The following is a 17332-nucleotide window of genomic DNA, read 5'->3' on the forward strand; positions in this document are numbered from 1 at the left end:
TTTACAAAATCGGTAAATTGATTATAAAAAGTAAAAACCCAAAAGTATCGAATCGAAGGGCCAGTAAGCAATCATTAAATTCACGAGGTTTTGTATTGTATACTACATTTAATTTGTTAAATAAATAAATATATAACTAAAATGTTTATTAACACAAAATGTTAAAAAAAAGGGAGAACCCTGTAAATAAAAATATATTATTACTTAGATTAAGAGATTATAATTAAGTACAGCCAATACAGTCTAAGGCCTAAGAACCAGCGCAATTCCAATTTGTTACTTTGATTACAAAATGTTTTTCCTTCTTCGATAGGAATTCGATAGGATCCATAGGAATTTAAAATCCAAAATAAAGTTAATAATAATAATAACACAATTTTCTAACAATTCGTGCGCGGACCTTTATATTTATATGTAATAAACCAACCCTCTTCAACTGAATAAATCGAAAAAAATTAAATTGTCTACTGCAATACTCCATTCGCTGTAAGTGCAATCTTGTAAGGTACAAAAGTAAATTCTTAAGCAATATGGCAGTATTTATTTCCTTTACGTACTTACCACAGTTCCACAATTCATTGCTACTCAAAAACATCGAAAAATTAACGACTGATTCGACTAAACAACCGACCACCTCGAGCCCAAATTTTCTTAAAATAAAATGGGTGGTGCCTTTCTGTCTTTTATTAGTTATATGAAATTTTAGAAAATTTGTTTTCTTCTTTCAAGTTCCTTTTTTTTTGTAAATAAAGGTAAAATGATAAAATACCCATGCAATTTACTTAGGTATCAACCAAAAATGAATGTTTTTGTTTTAAAAAAATATATTTAAGTTTATCAGTTTCAGTTTTAACAGTATCAGTTTTTTTTGTGTTTTTCTATGGTAGATTTTGTGTTCTTACCGGAAAAGACAAACTCTTTTTCTTGTTGTGATATGGCTCTGTGAGGGGTTCGGATATTAGGTGGAACTATTGATAGTCATAAAAGTTATCGGGCTTGAACATAAATTAATAAACGTTGATGATGCTCGTAAACATCGATTTATAGAGCTAGCCTTGTTGATATTTTAGTAAATGGATCTGTATGATGTCATTGATACGAGGGCGCGATCAAGCCAGATTGATGGATGATCTTCGGGCATAAAAATGTTGCAAACCCAGCTGGCAGTAAAAATGGCTGTCAAAAAACCAGTGAGTAATAGCATTTTTTGATACAAATCTTATTTTTATAAATACACTCTATACAACTCATGACTCCAGTGGTGAATCTAAGGGCCAAACGCCCCGCAGAGCCAGAAGTTACATCTTCAGCTCCAATGACTACGGTTGACAGAGGGGCAGATGGCCAGATCGACTCGGCTATTGATCCTGATCAAGAATATATATACTTTATATGGTCGGAGACGCTTCCTTCTCCCTGTTACATACTTTTCAACGAATCTAGTATACCCTTTTACTTTACGAGTAACGGGTATAACTAGACTTAAATAACTGGCAAAGCCATTCCGCCCATACCGAAAAGCGTTAACAAGGGCGATTGGGACGCTACTGATAAATACGACCCGCAATGGCCAAATGAATATGAAAAACTCAAGGAGAAAACTAATGGCAGTGACAAAAACCGAGGTTTCGTTTGTGGAAGAGCGGCCGGAACTGATCGCGAAGAGAAAGAATTAGATCGGAAACGTGGACACGTCGGTCGTCGAGAAGTTCACAGAGACGAAGTCTCAGCCCCTATTCTGAAGTTTACCGGGTTTGGCCAGCGATGATGACGTATACTTGCCATCTGCGAGCTTTGTATCTAAACAGGGAGGTGCAACAATTGCTCCCCCTCCGTCCCTCCAAGAAATTCAATACTGTATTCTGCCAGTTCGGTAGCCGCCAAAATTATGGCTAAATATGGGTTTAAGGATGGTCAGGGCCTCGGAAAATCGGAGCAGGGTCATAGCTATTCAAGTGGAGAAAACCTCCAAGCGCGGTGGACGGATCACACACGAAAAACACGTTTTTCTGCCACCTATGGCATTGTCGCCACCTGCGGTTGGCTCCCAAATAGGGCCAAGTCCCGGTCACAAGGCCATGCCTCCAACCCAGGTGGCATTCACGGCGGATGAGAGTGGCGAGACCGGGTCCAGCATCACGGAGATTATGAAATCACCAAGCAAGGTGGTTCTTCTACGTAACATGGTAGGACCCGGGGACGTAGACGAAGAATTGGAGCCTGAGGTAAAAGACGAATGCAACCCAAATGAATGAATGAACAGCGTCATTATTCACGAATCGTTTGGAACTGTGCCAGAAGATGCGGTTAAAATGCAATGCCTGGGAATACGTAGAAACGCTGGGGGGACCCTGAAGTCAGCGACTACGGGGGGGTAGGAGAGTTAGGTAACGGACCCTTAAGTCAGCAATGGGGAAGGTACGGTTGTTGTTTTTATCGGACCCTTAAGTCAGCAGAGAGAATTGTTGTTGGACCCTTAAGTCAGCAGAGAGAATTGTTGTTGGACCCTTAGGTCAGCAGAGAGAATTGTTGTTGGACCCTTAAGTCAGTAGAGAGAATTGTTGTTGGACCCTTAGGTCAGCAGAGAGAATTGTTGTTGGACCCTTTAGTCAGCAGAGAGAATTGTTTTTGGACCCTTAAGTCAGCAGAAAGAATTGTTGTTGGACCCTTAAGTCAGCAGAAAGAGATGTTGTTGGACGCTTAAGTCAGCAGAGAGAATTGTTGTTGGACCCTTAAGTCAGTAGAGAGAATTGTTGTTGGACCCTTAAGTCAGCAGGGAGAATTGTTTTTGGACCCTTAAATCAGCAGAGAGAATTGTTGTTGGACCCTTAAGTCAGCAGAGAGAATTGTTGTTGGACCCTTAGGTCAGCAGAGAGAATTGTTGTTGGACCCAGAGATAATGGTTTTTGGACCCTTAAGTCAGCAGAGAGAATTGTTGTTGGACCCTTAAGTCAGCAGAAAGAATTGTTGTCGGACCCTTAAGTCAGCAGAGAGAATCGTTGTTGGACCCTTAAGTCAGCAGAGGCAATAAGAATGAACACTTACTATCCTGGTTTATTATATTTACCACTGGGAGATTCTGCTGTAGAGTTGGCTGTTTGCTGTTGGTTGATGACTTCCATCCGATCGCTGCCGAACGCTGACTGAGTTCCCAGAAGCCAGCCGCCCGCTTTATATAGGGATTGGCTGGGTCTATCGATTTTTCTTGTGCTATCGATTTACCCGATTTAGTGTGGCCCGTGGCTCGTTTGGGCGCGCGCGCGCGCCTTGTTTGAATTCGAACTAGGGCTGGTTATTATGTATGATGTATTATGTTTTATTATTTATTCCTTTTATTATTTTATTGTTTATTATTTATTCCTTGTGCGCGGTCCGCGTCACAAGCTGCACTCTGCCTTGGCCTCTGTGTCCTGCGTTCTTCGCAGCATTTTTGGTTCTGTTGGCACCGATTCTAGCAGTGGCTGCCTTGATAACGCATTTGCTAAAACGTTCAGTTGGCCTTTCCTGTGTGCAACCTCGAAGTCATATTACTGTAGCTCTAACGCCCATCTGGCAATCCTTCCCGACGGGCTTTCTATGTTGTTCAACCTCTTCAGTGCCATATGATCCGTCACTACCTAAAAGTAATAGCGCTCCAGGTACGGGTTTAGCTTCCGAATTGCCCACACAATTGCCAAGCACTCCTTCTCTGTTGTTAAGTGGTTCTTCTCGGCTCCGTTCAGGGTCAAGCTGGAGTATGAAATAACCTTCGCGCCAATCCCGTAGTCGTCCGTTTGCAGGATGAACATTTTTCCAAATTCGGGACACGCCAAGATGCGTGCGAAGTCAGGCGCGAAACGTCGATACCAAGAAGCGGCTCCAAGGTATTGTCTCAGGTCGCGGACCGATGACGGTGGCTCCAATGACTACGGTTGACAGAGGGGCAGATGGCCAGATCGACTCGGCTATTGATCCTGATCAAGAATATATATACTTTATATGGTCGGAGACGCTTCCTTCTCCCTGTTACATACTTTTCAACGAATCTAGTATACCCTTTTACTTTACGAGTAACGGGTATAACTAGACTTAAATAACTGGCAAAGCCATTCCGCCCATACCGAAAAGCGTTAACAAGGGCGATTGGGACGCTACTGATAAATACGACCCGCAATGGTCAAATGAATATGAAAAACTCAAGGAGAAAACTAATGGCAGTGACAAAAACCGAGGTTTCGTTTGTGGAAGAGCGGCCGGAACTGATCGCGAAGAGAAAGAATTAGATCGGAAACGTGGACACGTCGGTCGTCGAGAAGTTCACAGAGACGAAGTCTCAGCCCCTATTCTGAAGTTTACCGGGTTTGGCCAGCGATGATGACGTATACTTGCCATCTGCGAGCTTTGTATCTAAACAGGGAGGTGCAACAATTGCTCCCCCTCCGTCCCTCCAAGAAATTCAATACTGTATTCTGCCAGTTCGGTAGCCGCCAAAATTATGGCTAAATATGGGTTTAAGGATGGTCAGGGCCTCGGAAAATCGGAGCAGGGTCATAGCTATTCAAGTGGAGAAAACCTCCAAGCGCGGTGGACGGATCACACACGAAAAACACGTTTTTCTGCCACCTATGGCATTGTCGCCACCTGCGGTTGGCTCCCAAATAGGGCCAAGTCCCGGTCACAAGGCCATGCCTCCAACCCAGGTGGCATTCACGGCGGATGAGAGTGGCGAGACCGGGTCCAGCATCACGGAGATTATGAAATCACCAAGCAAGGTGGTTCTTCTACGTAACATGGTAGGACCCGGGGACGTAGACGAAGAATTGGAGCCTGAGGTAAAAGACGAATGCAACCCAAATGAATGAATGAACAGCGTCATTATTCACGAATCGTTTGGAACTGTGCCAGAAGATGCGGTTAAAATGCAATGCCTGGGAATACGTAGAAACGCTGGGGGGACCCTGAAGTCAGCGACTACGGGGGGGTAGGAGAGTTAGGTAACGGACCCTTAAGTCAGCAATGGGGAAGGTACGGTTGTTGTTTTTATCGGACCCTTAAGTCAGCAGAGAGAATTGTTGTTGGACCCTTAAGTCAGCAGAGAGAATTGTTGTTGGACCCTTAGGTCAGCAGAGAGAATTGTTGTTGGACCCTTTAGTCAGCAGAGAGAATTGTTTTTGGACCCTTAAGTCAGCAGAAAGAATTGTTGGTGGACCCTTAAGTCAGCAGAAAGAGATGTTGTTGGACGCTTAAGTCAGCAGAGAGAATTGTTGTTGGACCCTTAAGTCAGTAGAGAGAATTGTTGTTGGACCCTTAAGTCAGCAGAGAGAATTGTTGTTGGACCCTTAAGTCGGCAGAAAGAATTGTTGTTGGACCCTTAAGTCAGCAGGAAGAGATGTTGTTGGACGCTTAAGTCAGCAGAGAGAATTGTTGTTGGACCCTTAAGTCAGTAGAGAGAATTGTTGTTGGACCCTTAAGTCAGCAGGGAGAATTGTTTTTGGACCCTTAAATCAGCAGAGAGAATTGTTGTTGGACCCTTAAGTCAGCAGAGAGAATTGTTGTTGGACCCTTAGGTCAGCAGAGAGAATTGTTGTTGGACCCAGAGATAATGGTTTTTGGACCCTTAAGTCAGCAGAGAGAATTGTTGTTGGACCCTTAAGTCAGCAGAAAGAATTGTTGTCGGACCCTTAAGTCAGCAGAGAGAATCGTTGTTGGACCCTTAAGTCAGCAGAGGCAATAAGAATGAACACTTACTATCCTGGTTTATTATATTTACCACTGGGAGATTCTGCTGTAGAGCTGGCTGTTTGCTGTTGGTTGATGACTTCCATCCGATCGCTGCCGAACGCTGACTGAGTTCCCAGAAGCCAGCCGCCCGCTTTATATAGGGATTGGCTGGGTCTATCGATTTTTCTTGTGCTATCGATTTACCCGATTTAGTGTGGCCCGTGGCTCGTTTGGGCGCGCGCGCGCGCCTTGTTTGAATTCGAACTAGGGCTGGTTATTATGTATGATGTATTATGTTTTATTATTTATTCCTTTTATTATTTTATTGTTTATTATTTATTCCTTGTGCGCGGTCCGCGTCACAAGCTGCACTCTGCCTTGGCCTCTGTGTCCTGCGTTCTTCGCAGCATTTTTGGTTCTGTTGGCACCGATTCTAGCAGTGGCTGCCTTGATAACGCATTTGCTAAAACGTTCAGTTGGCCTTTCCTGTGTGCAACCTCGAAGTCATATTACTGTAGCTCTAACGCCCATCTGGCAATCCTTCCCGACGGGCTTTCTATGTTGTTCAACCTCTTCAGTGCCATATGATCCGTCACTACCTAAAAGTAATAGCGCTCCAGGTACGGGTTTAGCTTCCGAATTGCCCACACAATTGCCAAGCACTCCTTCTCTGTTGTTAAGTAGTTCTTCTCGGCTCCGTTCAGGGTCAAGCTGGAGTATGAAATAACCTTTTCCCATCTTTCGTATCCTGTGTGAGGATCGCGCCAATCCCGTAGTCGTCCGTTTGCAGGATGAACATTTTTCCAAATTCGGGACACGCCAAGATGCGTGCGAAGTCAGGCGCGAAACGTCGATACCAAGAAGCGGCTCCAAGGTATTGTCTCAGGTCGCGGACCGATGACGGTGGCTCCAGCTGGGCTATGGATGCTACTCTGGGCCCGTGCCTAGTTCCTGCTTAAAGAATTGGCTTTTTCTGGGTTTATTCTTAAATTCGCGTATTTCCTGTGGCGGTACACTTTCTTTTGTGTTCCTCTAGGGTGCGGCCAATCACGATGATGTCATATTGATACTTAAAGGCATGTGGCGACATTTCCGGTCCAATCACCTGATCCAGTGCCCGTTGAAATGGGGCCGACGCGGAGAGTAATCCAAATGGCATCACTCTCCATTGGAACAGCCCCTTTCCCGTGAAGCCCCGGCTTGATTCTGCCAACGGTATTTGCCAATTCCCATCCTTGAGGTCCAGACTGCTTATGAAGCGCCCCTCCCTTAGTTGGTCGAGGATGTAATTTATCCGTAGCATCGGGTAGGCATCCTTTATGGATTTCGCGTTTATCTGCCTGAAGTCCACGCATAGTATCTATTTTCCCGTTTTCTTCTTTACCATGACTATGGGCGAGCTGTACAGGCTCCTTGAATTTTCTATCAGTCAAATTTCCAGAAGTTCGTACACCTTTGCATTTATCTCCCCTTGAATCTTTGGATTCTTTTGGTAGTATCTCTGCTTAATCGGTTTATCATCCTTCATGGTTATCGTGTGCTCGGCTATACTGATGTTTCGGTCATAGAGTAAAATGGAATTTATCCATGTCATCCTTTTCGCCGTCCTTTTGGACTACTGCGACCGACAACATCTCCTCGAGCTACCCATTGTGTCTGCCTCTGGCCGGTATCCGGATTTCATGACCGGCGCACCTCTCGGCCCCAACTTGAGTGAGAAAATTCAACCCCTGCACCAACGCATCCACTATTCCTGGTAGAATCAGTGGGCGTATGTAGAGTCGCCTGTTGCCGAACTCAACTCCTATCTTGAGCTTTGCGTTGATTTCGCCGCACCTTCATCTGCCAACCTAACCTGCCGTTGTATCATTGTAATTGTTCCACGGGCAGCCAGCTTGTCCGCCAGCTCTTCGCTTATAAAGCTTGCTGTCGCCCCGTTGTCGACCGTGGCCTTGTACGTGGCCCCACCGATCGCTACCGCTGCGGACAACTGCTGCTCCTCCTCGATTAACTTGCCAGATAGTTTGGAGAGGTGGCACCTTGCGACCCCGGCTCGCCTCTCTGCGGTTGGGATCGCTGGCCATTTCCCGTTCTCTGGCAGCATTCCGTACTTCGGATTCCTACTCTTCCGCACATCCAGCAGAACTGCAGCCTCTGGTTTCGGCAGCCTCTGGTTTCGGCAGCCTCTTGCCCAATGGTCATGTCCACCGCACCTGCGACAACATGGGTTGGGTTCTGACCCGAGTTGCCCCCAGATATCGTTCCATTGTGTTTCTGGGTGGAGACTGGCGGCCTTCATAGGGTTGTGTTTTGTCGCCTGCACTGGACCGGATAGATTGCGCTCACTGTTCCTGGGGCTGTGTACCTAGATCGCCTGCGTCCTCACACCTTCTACACGTGACGTGTGTTGCGGCCGCGGCTTTGTTGCGGCTGAATGTATGCTCTTCCTCGAAGGCTTCCTATTCCGTGTGCAGCTCCTCGTACTTGTCTGCCAGGATCATGAGGGCCTCTAGCGTGCAGTTCTCTTTGATGATCTCTAGCGTTTTCTTTTTCCCGTACCCCAGGGGTCTTATTAGGGTCTGCATCTCGACCATGTAGTCCTTAAATGCTTCCCTAAATGGACTTGGCCTTCTCTCCCTGCTCGTGTCTCACCATTGACCTTCTCGCTGCATCTCCTCCATGCTCAAAGCCCCGAGGGCTTGTCAGCATTATGCTTTGACCTAGTCTGTCTGGATATGCTGCCTCCGATTCTGTCCAGATTGCTGCGAGCTTTGGGTCGTTTTCCGTCTCTGCGTAGTACTCCGCCAGGGCCTTTCGCATGACCTTTGTTTTTCCGGACAGCGATATGCTGGGATAATTACGTTTTTGGGCGCCAGATGTAACGAACGTCTCCGCTCTCCCGTCGTAGAACTGGACCCTCGCCTGGTACTGCCGTGGCCGCACGTGGTTGGTGGCGAGAAGAAAGGCTGTGGGCTTAGGGAAACGTCACCATTCTCAGAGTAGGTTGAACAAGTGCTGGGCTCTCAAGGCGTACGCCTCGCTAGCCGCAACCCCCTGTCCCTTGCTCTGTCCCACCAGACGCTTGTTCAGTTCCTTCCCTTGCTGACTTCGTTTCTTCACGTTGTTCACTTGTATACTCGTTCTCCTTGACTGTCCTGCTTCCAGCGTTCGGCCTGCTTATATAGGCCTCCTTTAACAAGAGGGATACTCTTGTCTCCGGATCCAAATTCCAGCTGATACCGTTATTCTCCTTACCCTAGCACGTCGACGCATTCTGTTGTCTTGGTGTCCTGCTCGTGCCGTGTCCTTCTCTCCTTCCAACCGTTCTCCAAACTCTCTTTCTACCGTTTCTGTTACTCCAAACTCTTTATACAGGTTCAGTTTCTCCAAACTCTCTTTCTCCTCGACTTCGTAACTTCGTTGCGTAACTGGCAACGGCAGGCAGCCCTCAAGCAATCTTTATTAGCAATTGTGCGGAGTTTTATCTCCTCACACCCCTTTTTCCAAATACAGCACTACATCGGGAGATATTCCCAATCCATAATCAAGACAAGTGCCTTCACCACCATATAGCGTAAAGTCGTAAACTAACCCAGAGTTTCCAGAACGCGTAAACGGAATAAATTAGGCTAAAGAGTACATTTTTAATGATATGAGAGAAGATATACCTTTCAACGTAATTTGTCAACGCTTTGATGTTCTGCCTGGGGTAGTTTATCAAATTATTCTTTGACAATCTGTAGTAGAGGACGTATCTTGTACAGCTTATCATAAAGTTTCCAGAACGCGTAAACGGAATAAATTAGGCTAAAGTGTACATTTTTAATGATATAAGAGAAGATATACCTTTCAACGTAATTTGTTAGTCAACGCTTTGATGTTCTTGCCTGGGGTAGTTTATCAAATTATTCTTTGTCAATCTGTAGTACAGGACGTATCTCGTACAGCTTATCATAGTTTGAACCTTTTTGGGGTGTTTGAGCACAGTTAAAAATAAATTTAGCTTTATAATATTTAATGAACAACTTCTTATTTAACTTATATTTTATAAAATTATTCTACAAATTTGAATACCTCTTTCGAGTTACACCACACAATTTTTCGTTACGCACATCCATTCGGTTTGAAATAACTTTGCTAAACGATTAGCAAAAGTGCAAATTCTTGGTTCCATTCCAAGAATACACACAAAAGTACCGTAATAGCTAGGTATGAGCCGACCAAAACAAAGACAACGCCCTCAGTTAATTGTTAAACAGCTGAAATTGAAAAGAAGCAACGCTGGGGTAGAAAGGGCTAAGGAAGTTGACTAGTGCAGTGACCACTCGTTATTCAAAGGATGACAACATCTTTATTGAAGGCCAGCACTAAAAACCGGTCTACAGACCTCCAAGATTTGTTGTTATACCCGTTACTCGTAGATTAAAAGGGTACACTAGATTCGTTGAAAAGTATGTAACAGGCAGAAGGAAGTGTTTCCGACCATATAAAGTATATATATTCTTGATCAGGATCAGTAGCCGAGTCGATGTGGCCATGTCCGTCTGTCCGTCCGTCCGATGAGATTAAACATACGGACTCCAGAGACATAGACGCAGCGCAAGTTTTTTGATTCATGTTGTCACGCCCACTGTAACGCCCACAAACCGCATAAAACTTCCACGCCCACACTTTTGAAAAATGTTTTGATATTTTTCATTTTTGTATTAGTCTTGTAAATTTCTATCGATTTGCCAATGTTTACTCCAGCTCCCGTGTGCCAGTTCCACGCGTCCTTAAATGGAGAAGGGAATCCACGCACTCTCTTTTGAAAAAGGGAGTATTCTTCCATTAGGGACCGCTGGCCACACCTTTTCTTTTTTTTACTTACCTTTTTCTTTCTACAAGAACACGAAGACACGATTTTGGAGCAACCTTTTTTATACACATATATAACCATTGAATAAAGACTATCTTTTGGAGAAACCACAACCCTCGCCTCTGCGTTTTCAATTCAAGTCAGAACAATCCAGTTCTCAGCCGCAACAACCCCCAGCAGAGCCGCTACTACATTTTGTGGTCCTTCGTCAGCCGGATCTTCGAGGGATAGTCCACAGCTAAGTACTGCACGCCATTTTGTCCAATTGTAAGCCTTTTGCCGACCGCCATATCGCTTTTTCAATTTTCCCTTTGGCCGGCAGAAGTTTTTACATCGTTCCCTGCATGTATGTACATATGTGTGATAGTTCTAATTCTACATTTGGTTCCAAAATTCCAAGTGTCATCAATTTCCTACATTCTTTTATTCTTGGCAAGTGATCGTTTTTTTTTGCATAAACCTACATAAACCTACATACATACATTACACATTTGGTTCCAAAATTCCAAGTGTCAACGATTTTCTACATTCTTCTATTCTTTGCAAGTGATCGGTTTTTTTTTTGCATAACCCTACAAACATACATACATTAGACATTTGGTTCCGAAATTTCAAGTGTCATCGATTGTCTACATTAATTTATTTTTTTTTGCAACTGATCGATTTGCAATTAATAGTTCCCAATTGTCCATATTAACATATAAACATACATAAACATACATACATACATTAGACATTTGGTTTCTAAAATTCCAAGTGTCATCGATTGTCTACATTAATTTATTTTTTTTTGCAACTGATCGATTTGCAATTAATAGTTCCCAATTGTCCATATAAACATAAACATACATAAACATACAACTCATACACATTTACATATTCCTACATTTACTTCGGCCACAGTAACAGTGTCTTTACACTGCGTTACATTTCTACATTTCGCATTTCTGGTGGACGGTACTGCTACATTCTAAATTTTTTCGGACGGTACTCAAATCACCGTATTGTTTCGGTTTTCCGTCAGTGCACATCAGTACCATCCCGCATTTCCTACATTCCGCATTTCTGGTGGACGGTACTACTACATTCTGAATTTTTACGGACGGTACTCAAATCACCGTATTGTTTCGGTTTTCCGTCAGTTCACATCAGTACCATTCCGCTTTTCTCCATTCCGCATTTCTGGTGGACGGTACTTCTACATTCTGGATTTTTTTCGGACGGTACTCAGGTCTGCATATTTGTTTTACGGTTTCCGCAAAGTAAACTTTGCGTCAGATCAAACGACCGTTTCGGATACTTGCATCTCGACGTTAGTTAACTGTATTTGGATCGTTTTAGTGGCTTGAGTACAGAGATTAGCACGTGTCTACTATTCCATTCTCACAGCAAATCCTTGAACCTTGTATATAAACAATAAATAATAAAATAATTACAAGCATCATTTTCCAGCCAATTTATTCGGAAGAATCAAGTCACCAGTTTACACGGTTGTCCTCTATTCCTTTTTCTGGTATTAATTTTGCGCTTATTCTCAAACAACTATAATGATGTCTGAAGCAGGCCAGAAGCGGGATCCTAGCCCAAGGGACGCAGGGGCCGGACCCGCTGGGAATTTGAGATCAAAAACTAGAACCTCCTTAGACGCTGCGGTGCTTGATTTTATAGCCACCAGCGACCGGCTTAGCAAATTTGAAAGCCAGATGTGCGGCATCCTCGTCCTCAGCCGAGCCTAATGCTTTTACACTAAAGATCCGCCTAGACGAAATCCAGTCCCTCTGGGACAAGGTTGAGCGGGAATACGAAGCAGTCTCCCGTCTAGCCCTTCACGAAGGAAGTGGCGAAAGCGTTCGGCAGCTTCAGAGCAAATATGAGAATTGCTACTTGGTTTATGAGAGGTGTGCTTCCCAATTAAACGAACATATTGCCCGTCTGTCCGCCCCCAGTTCTCAGGGGAGTTCAAATCCGTCCGTTGAGATGTTCTCGAAGGGTTGCAGGCTTCCGCCATGTGACACGGAAATCTTCACTGGAGATTATCTGCGGTGGCCCACCTTCCGGGACCTATTCACAGCGATCTACATCGATAATTCCAGGCTGACTCCAGTGGAAAAATTATTCCACTTAAACGCCAAAACTAGCGGCGAAGTTCACGCTATTGTTAGCAAGTCCCCCCTTACAAATTCTGGGTTCCAATCCGCATGGTCTGCACTTCAAGAGCGTTTTGAAAACAAGCGACTCTTAGTAAATAGCCAGTTGAAGGTTCTGTTCAATCTCCCGAAGATAAGCACCGAATCAGGAACGGCCTTGAAGGATCTTCAGAGCACGATTCAAGGGTGTTTGTTTGCCATGGAACACTCCAATGTCTCCACAGAATATTGGGATTGCATTCTGATTTTCTTCTGCTCTTCCAAGTTGCCAACAGTCACTCTCTTATTATGGGAGCAGTCGTTGAACAACAAGTCCGAAATTCCTACCTGGGACGAGATGAATTCGTTCCTCGAAGAGAGATATCGCACGCTAGAAGCGATTGAAGAGGTTCGACTTCATACTTCCAACTCACAACATACTAAGGAGCCCAGGAACCCACAGCCAAAAAGGGTAAACTCCTTTGAAACGCAAGTCGGCCCACGTGTACGCTCCTGTGATCTCTGCTCCAGAGAGTCACATCCAGTTCGGCAGTGTCCTCGTTTCCTCCAGATGACTCAACCACAAAGAGTATCATACATCAAGCAGAAGCGATTATGCCTTAATTGCTTCGCCAAAGGACACAATCTTCGAGAGTGCACAAGTAGACACAATTGTTTTACGTGCAAGGGCCGCCACAACACGCTGCTTCATAAGGAAAGTCCTGCTACTTCCACCAGCGCAGCGCAGGCTCATAATCCAGATCAGCCCATTGCGAACACTTCTGTTCATTTCGCCTCCAATCGGCAGGGCATCCTTTTAGGAACGGCCATTGTCCAAGTCTGTCACCAGGGAGAAAACTTTCCCGCACGGGCTTTGATAGACTCAGGCTCAGAAGGCACCTTCATCTCCGAGAAGCTTGCAACACGAATCAAGCTTCCTTGTCAGGCCGTGAGAACTAGAATCACGGGGCTGAACCAAACCAGCACAGGTGTCTCACAAAGGATGTGTCATTTCCAGATGGGCACGGCGGCGAAGCCGATGCTCAAGCTAGACACGACTGCGTTGGTGTTGCCCAATCTGGCCGGGAATCTGCCGACGAGTTCGATCGATCGCAGCATTCTCGGAAGACTTCCCAATATTCCGTTGGCTGATCCACTTTTTTTCCAGCCCTCCCAGATCGACCTTCTAATAGGGGCGGATATTCTTCCGTCTGTCCTCCTCTCAGGCTTGAAGCCAAACTTATGTGGGTCACTGCTAGGGCAAGAGACCATTTTCGGGTGGATTTTAACCGGCCCAGTTTCTACAGCCACTAGTAGGGTTTCGTCCTTCACAACAAAGATATCCATAGAATCGGAACCTACCATGGAGACACTTCTCACAAAATTTTGGGAGGTGGAGGATCTTCCATGTAAAGTGGTAAAGGAGTCGAACAACCTGTGCGAAGAAAACTTCGCTCGAACGACTATCAGGTCTCTCTCCCTACCCTTCAAGGATGCTGAGCACATCAACTTGGGGCATTCCAGATCATTCGCTCTCGCACAATTCCTAAGGAATGAGACTCGCCTGAAAAGGGATCCTATTCTCAAGAGTACATAGATCTTGGCCACATGAAGCCTGTGCCTCCGAATACGGACACGGTGAATTTTTATCTTCCCCACCACGCGGTTTTCAAGCCCGAAAGTACTACCACAAAGGTCCGTGTGGTATTCAACGCATCCAGTCCTGCATCCAGGGCCAGTACTTCAGTCCGATCTCACCCTCCAGATCCTAAAGTGGCGAACATTCCAATTTGTCTTTAATGCCGATATCACCAAGATGTATAGGCAGATTCTCCTAAACCCTGCACACACCGCTTTTCAGAGAATTCTCTTTCGAGATGATCGTGGGGCATCAGAGACTATGAGCTTCAGACTGTCACGTTTGGAGTTAATTGTGCCCCGTTTCTAGCTTTACGAACGTTGCGGCAGCTGTCCGAGGATGTCCACGCCCTATATCCACGGGCGTCTCGAATAATTTCAGATTATATGTATGTGGACGATGTGCTTGCAGGAGCCCACACGAAGGTCGAGGCTACTTTAGCCATTCAGGAGTTGAGGACAACTCTGAGCTCCGCAGGATTTCCTCTCCGCAAGTGTACAGCAAATGAGCGAACTCTCCTAAAGGCACTTCCTTCAGACCACCTGCTCTCAGGTGACTTCCTCGACATCGAAGAGGTGAGCACCACGAAAACGTTGGGAATACGGTGGAACGCCAAGGCGGATGAGTTCTATTTTGTCCCGACTGAGCTTGTTGTCAATGCGAATTATTCCAAGCGCAACGTCCTATCGCAAATCGCAAAACTGTTCGATCCCGCTGGATGGTTGTCCCCATTTGTAGTCCAGGCCAAGATCCTAATGCAGGATATATGGTTAGCCGGCATTGGATGGGACGAGTTTCTCCCTGCAGAGCTACGGCAACGCTGGCATGATTTCCTTCGCAGCCATAGTTCCCTCCACAAGGTTCGCGTCCAGCGTTGGGTACAATTCCGACCGGGAGCACAAGTTCAGATCCACGGCTTCTGTGATGCATCTCAGAAGGCCTATGGGGCAGCGATTTATGTTCGCATCCAATACGACGGAGGCATTTCGTCGAGTCTGCTCACGTCAAAGACTAAAGTCGCACCTGTCAAAACCGTTTCACTCCCGCGCTTAGAATTGTGTGGTGCAGTTCTTCTTTCTGACCTGTGGGCTGCAATTCTTCCTCACATCCCGTTTGGTCGAATAGAGACGTTTTTCTGGACTGATTCCACCATTGTGTTGGCATGGTTGAACAAGCCACCATGTCAATGGACCACCTTCGTAGCGAATCGAGTGACTAAGATTGCTCTAAATACAGATGCCAGCCAATGGTCACATGTGCGTTCCGAGCACAATCCAGCAGATCTAGCCAGTCGTTGTGTCACGGCTGAAGAGCTGGCAAGTAGTGGCTGATTCAGCCGCAAGTCTCCTGGCCCACGTCGCACGAAGCGACGGACCTTGAACTCGAAAGACGATCCGTCCGGTGCCATTTAGCGTGTCCAGCATGGGATCTCCTAGAGCGTTTTTCAAACTTCAATCGCATGCTGCGAGTCATGGCTTTTGTGCAGCGGTTCATCAACCGCTGCAGACGCATTCCTACGCCTTCTTCTACAGACTTAAGCAGTAAAGAACTCGCCCATATACAACTCATGCTTATTAGGCAAACTCAACGGGCCGACTACCCAGAGGAATACAACATCCTGCAATCCAAAGGACAGCTTCCCTCGTCCAGTTGTATCCTCAACCTTAATCCGTTCCTGGATGCTGACGGCATCATGAGGTCATGCGGTCGTTTGACTGCATCTGACTCGTTATCCTACGACGAACGTCATCCTATCCTTTTGGCGTACCATTCCAAACTAGCAGAGCTTCTGGTCACATTTACTCACCGTATCTCCATACACGGGAGAAACCAGCTTATGGTTCGTCTCATCCGGACGAGATACTGGATGCCGAAGCTGTGGAACCTGATCAAACGTGTGACCACGACCTGCAAGTAGTGTGTCATTCACCGGAAAAAGGTGCAGTCCCAGCTAATGGGTAAACTACCTCAGTCCAGAGCGACCTATTCGCGACCCTTTACACACACAGGACTCGACTTCGCGGGACCGTTTGATGTCAAAAGCTATTCAGGTCGTGCCTGTCGAATCACGAAGGACTATGTCTGCGTCTTCGTGTGCTTCAGTACGAAGGCCATCCATTTGGAAGCCACTTCGGACTTGACCACGGAGAAATTCCTCGGAGCCTTCTCAAGGTTCGCGGCCAGAAGAGGGTGCCCTCTCCATCTTTACTCGGACAAAAGTCTTTCTGTGGGCGCGGAGAAGGCCCTCACAGAAGATTTTATCGCTGCGGTTAAGGAAAAGGTTACCTCGTCATTTAGTCACCAGAGCCTATCCTGGCATTTCAACCCTCCAGGCGCCCCCCATATGGGAGGCCTGTGGGAAGCAGGAGTCAAGAGTTTCAAGACTCACTTCTACAAGACGACAGGTAACTTTAAGTATACCCTTGAAGAGTTATCCACTCTACTGTGTCGGATAGAGGCATGCCTCAACTCCAGACCAATTTCTCAGAGTAGGTTGAACAAGGGCTGGGCTCTCAAGGCGTACGCCTCGCTAGCCGCAACCCCCTGTCCCTTGCTCTGTCCCACCAGACGCTTGTTCAGTTCCTTCCCTTGCTGACTTCGTTTCTTCACGTTGTTCACTTGTATACTCGTTCTCCTTGACTGTCCTGCTTCCAGCGTTCGGCCTGCTTATATAGGCCTCCTTTAACAAGAGGGATACTCTTGTCTCCGGATCCAAATTCCAGCTGATACCGTTATTCTCCTTACCCTAGCACGTCGACGCATTCTGTTGTCTTGGTGTCCTGCTCGTGCCGTGTCCTTCTCTCCTTCCAACCGTTCTCCAAACTCTCTTTCTACCGTTTCTGTTACTCCAAACTCTTTATACAGGTTCAGTTTCTCCAAACTCTCTTTCTCCTCGACTTCGTAACTTCGTTGCGTAACTGGCAACGGCAGGCAGCCCTCAAGCAATCTTTATTAGCAATTGTGCGGAGTTTTATCTCCTCACACCCCTTTTTCCAAATACAGCACTAC

General features: G+C 45.9%; 3 protein-coding genes and 2 pseudogenes across 3 annotated transcripts; all 5 read left to right on the forward strand.

Moving 5' to 3' along the window:
* The first annotated feature begins 1126 nt into the window (after positions 1–1126).
* Positions 1127–2378, forward strand: LOC122622935 (annotated as a pseudogene).
* Positions 2379–4075: 1697 nt separating this feature from the next.
* On the forward strand, positions 4076–4964 carry LOC122622882 (annotated as a pseudogene).
* Positions 4965–12108: 7144 nt separating this feature from the next.
* Positions 12109–14281, forward strand: LOC122622883. Its single transcript, XM_043801525.1, has 2 exons — positions 12109–12210; positions 12311–14281. Exons 1-2 carry the CDS (start codon positions 12109–12111, stop codon positions 14279–14281), a joined length of 2073 nt encoding a protein of 690 aa, XP_043657460.1.
* Positions 14282–14292: 11 nt separating this feature from the next.
* LOC122622884 lies at positions 14293–16241 on the forward strand. Its single transcript, XM_043801526.1, has 3 exons — positions 14293–14422; positions 14633–15643; positions 15736–16241. The coding sequence occupies exons 1-3, from the start codon at positions 14293–14295 to the stop codon at positions 16239–16241; spliced, it is 1647 nt and encodes a 548-aa protein (XP_043657461.1).
* A 36-nt stretch (positions 16242–16277) lies between these two features.
* LOC122622885 lies at positions 16278–16919 on the forward strand. The gene has a single exon (XM_043801527.1). It carries the CDS (start codon positions 16278–16280, stop codon positions 16917–16919), a length of 642 nt encoding a protein of 213 aa, XP_043657462.1.
* Positions 16920–17332: the final 413 nt, after the last annotated feature.

This window comes from Drosophila teissieri, chromosome 4 (assembly GCF_016746235.2).
Source record: "Drosophila teissieri strain GT53w chromosome 4, Prin_Dtei_1.1, whole genome shotgun sequence".
Classification (NCBI taxonomy): domain Eukaryota; kingdom Metazoa; phylum Arthropoda; class Insecta; order Diptera; family Drosophilidae; genus Drosophila; species Drosophila teissieri.

Bases quoted from the DNA above. Each gene is read 5' to 3' on its own strand.
- LOC122622883 (XM_043801525.1), top strand. From the start codon at position 12,109: ATGTCTGAAGCAGGCCAGAAGCGGGATCCTAGCCCAAGGGACGCAGGG. The intron at 12,211-12,310 runs GTGCTTGATTTT...TTTACACTAAAG, and splicing joins GAACCTCCTTAGACGCTGCG to ATCCGCCTAGACGAAATCCA.
- LOC122622884 (XM_043801526.1), top strand. From the start codon at position 14,293: ATGAAGCCTGTGCCTCCGAATACGGACACGGTGAATTTTTATCTTCCC. The intron at 14,423-14,632 runs GTACTTCAGTCC...CCCCGTTTCTAG, and splicing joins CAGTCCTGCATCCAGGGCCA to CTTTACGAACGTTGCGGCAG. The intron at 15,644-15,735 runs GTAGTGGCTGAT...GGTGCCATTTAG, and splicing joins CACGGCTGAAGAGCTGGCAA to CGTGTCCAGCATGGGATCTC.
- LOC122622885 (XM_043801527.1), top strand. From the start codon at position 16,278: ATGGGTAAACTACCTCAGTCCAGAGCGACCTATTCGCGACCCTTTACA.